This window comes from Bos mutus, chromosome 3 (assembly GCF_027580195.1).
Source record: "Bos mutus isolate GX-2022 chromosome 3, NWIPB_WYAK_1.1, whole genome shotgun sequence".
Lineage (NCBI taxonomy): Eukaryota > Metazoa > Chordata > Mammalia > Artiodactyla > Bovidae > Bos > Bos mutus.
The window spans coordinates 90,717,591-90,720,200 of NC_091619.1; the positions used below are offsets into that span (position 1 = coordinate 90,717,591).

The window sequence follows — 2,610 nt, forward strand, 5'->3', positions numbered from 1 at the left end:
GGACTGGTCCTCTAATGCTAGGTTCCTGGTTCTCGAACATTCTGTGGCCATGGAGATGACCATTACCATAAGCGGGCTGTTTGAGTGAGGACTCCAGAAAGGCCCTTCAGGAAGGCAACTCTTCCTGAAAGAGTGCATGGCGACTCTTCACCCTGTCACTCATCTCCTCATCTACTTACTTGCCTATTCATGTGTTTACTCATGCTTGTACTTGTTGATTTATTTTTTTAGCATCTTTGTAGAAGACTAAGCTGCTGAGCTGGACAGAAGCCACTTGGCGCCATTAGGCATGGAAAGCCTTACCACGGAAGGTGAGACCTAGGAACCACTGAGGAGGAAGCTGAGGAGGGTTGAGGGGCGGGGTTCCTATCGTTACCAGAAGCCTATTCGCCCAAAAGCTTGAGGGCGGGGCCAAGGGCCGTCCTGGAGGTGAGGGGCGGGGCGATGCTCCTACTTAAAATTTCAGGAGCCAGTTGAGATCCAAAGGCAGTCAAACCGGTAGGGGGTGTGCAGGCATGTAGAGAGCGGTCGAAGTCCTTTGGGCTCTGGCGCGACCTGTCCCTCGCTCAGACCAGACCGTTGGGTTAGCAAGCTCACGTTGGTGGGTCGGGAGGGGGAGTTCAGACGCATGCGCAGTGCTCTGGGGCCCCTGAGGGAGGAAAGAGCTCAGGCTGAGGAAAGCGTGTGCCTAGACCCAGCGCGGCCATGTGTGATGCTGGCGGTTACCAAGCCCTGCGGGGGAGAAGCGCGGGCCAACTCAATGGCAGGCCCTGGGCAGCAGCCTTGGAGGAGTCCAGCTACGAGTACGGCTCCACGAAGTACCTACTGTTGTGTGGCCTGGGCGGGATGCTGAGCTGCGGACTGACGCACACGGCCATCGTGCCTCTGGACCTGGTCAAGTGTCGCATGCAGGTGGACCCCAGCAAGTACAAGGGCATCCTGAGCGGCTTTGGCGTGACACTGCGGGACGACGGGCTGCGTGGCCTGGCCCGAGGCTGGGCCCCGACCTTTCTAGGCTACTCCATGCAGGGCCTCTTCAAGTTTGGCCTCTACGAGGTCTTCAAAATCCGGTACGCGGAGCTCCTGGGCCAGGAGAAGGCCTACGAATGGAGAACCGGGCTGTACCTGGCCGCCTCAGCCAGCGCCGAGTTCTTCGCCGACGTGGCCCTGGCCCCGATGGAAGCGGTGAAGGTTCGCATGCAGACGCAGCAGGGCTATGCCCGCACGCTCCGGGCCGCGGCCCCCAAGATGTACGGCGAGGAGGGCCTGTGGGCCTTCTACAAAGGCGTGGCGCCGCTCTGGATGCGCCAGATCCCCTATACCATGATGAAGTTCGCCTGCTTCGAGCGCACGGTCGAGGCGCTTTACAAGTACGTGGTGCCCAAGCCGCAGAGCCATTGCACCAAGAGTGAGCAGCTGGCCGTGACCTTTGTGGCCGGCTACATCGCTGGCGTCTTCTGCGCCGTGGTGTCCCACCCTGCGGATTCCGTCGTGTCCGTTTTGAACAAGGAGAAAGGCAGCACGGCCTTTGACGTTCTCCAGAGACTGGGGTTCAAGGGCGTGTGGAAAGGCCTGTTCGCCCGGATCATCATGATTGGCACCCTGACTGCCCTGCAGTGGTTCATCTACGACTCGGTCAAGGTCTATTTCAAGTTGCCTCGCCCTCCAGTCCCTCAAGCGCCCAAATCCCGAAAGTAGGCGTGGATTGGAAGACTCCTGTAGCCACCGTTAGCCAGTATTTCGATTCCGTGGGGGATTATGTTCAAATAATACTAGTGCTAGGATGTTAACGTTTGTGGGGAGGTGACAACGTGCAGACCTAGTTTTCTTTAAGTGATCCATTCCTGCTTTTTAGCAATCCAAGAGAATTGCAACCGTTTCATTTGAGGGTTTGGACCATTGTCTTTGGGGAGTCGGCATGGTTGGTTTAACTCAATAGTTTTTCAGCAATTATAAGGGGAAAAAATTCTTGACAGGAAGTAATGTTAGGTGATTTAGTGCCTCTAGGTTGTATCTCCTTTGATTCACCATTCAGTGGAGATTATCCAGGCATCACTACAAAAGAGCCTACTGATGAGGTTTCAAGGTCAGCCCAACTATATGGGACAGAGAACAAAGTAAAATTCTGCTACATGGTGCTCATCTCAATAGAAATCGTGCACCTATTGAATAGATGAAGGATTCGTTCCATATTTCTTGTTCATGTCCATTGCAGATAAAAATTATTAAAGTTAAATTGTGACTTACATTTCCCGATAGCTTAGAATGCATTCACTCTTTTCAAAGAGCATGACATGAGATCTGCGTTTTCTCATTTGGCTTTGTCCTATTCTCTTCCTGATGTTGCTGATTAGAACATAGCTCGCTCCAGGAAGTGCTACAATTGGATCAATGTGGAAAACCAAGATGAGATGAAGGGCGGGCTCTGGGAATAAATATGTAAAGAAAAGTCTCTGTTCTCTAAAGATTTCTTTTGTATGATTCAGCTTTCAACAGCCTTACATCCAAAGAAGGTCATACCACCCTGACATTTAAACACATACACACATGAAACCCTACAAATTCCAACAATTTTTGGTTGAATATTAATGGTTTTGGTGACTTTGAAAG

At 52.4% G+C, this 2,610-nt stretch overlaps 1 protein-coding gene across 1 annotated transcript; it reads left to right on the plus strand.

Moving 5' to 3' along the window:
- The first annotated feature begins 705 nt into the window (after window positions 1–705).
- LOC102276499 (solute carrier family 25 member 3) lies at window positions 706–1,698 on the plus strand. Its single transcript, XM_005903598.3, has one exon. It carries the CDS (start codon window positions 706–708, stop codon window positions 1,696–1,698), a length of 993 nt encoding a protein of 330 aa, XP_005903660.1.
- Window positions 1,699–2,610: the final 912 nt, after the last annotated feature.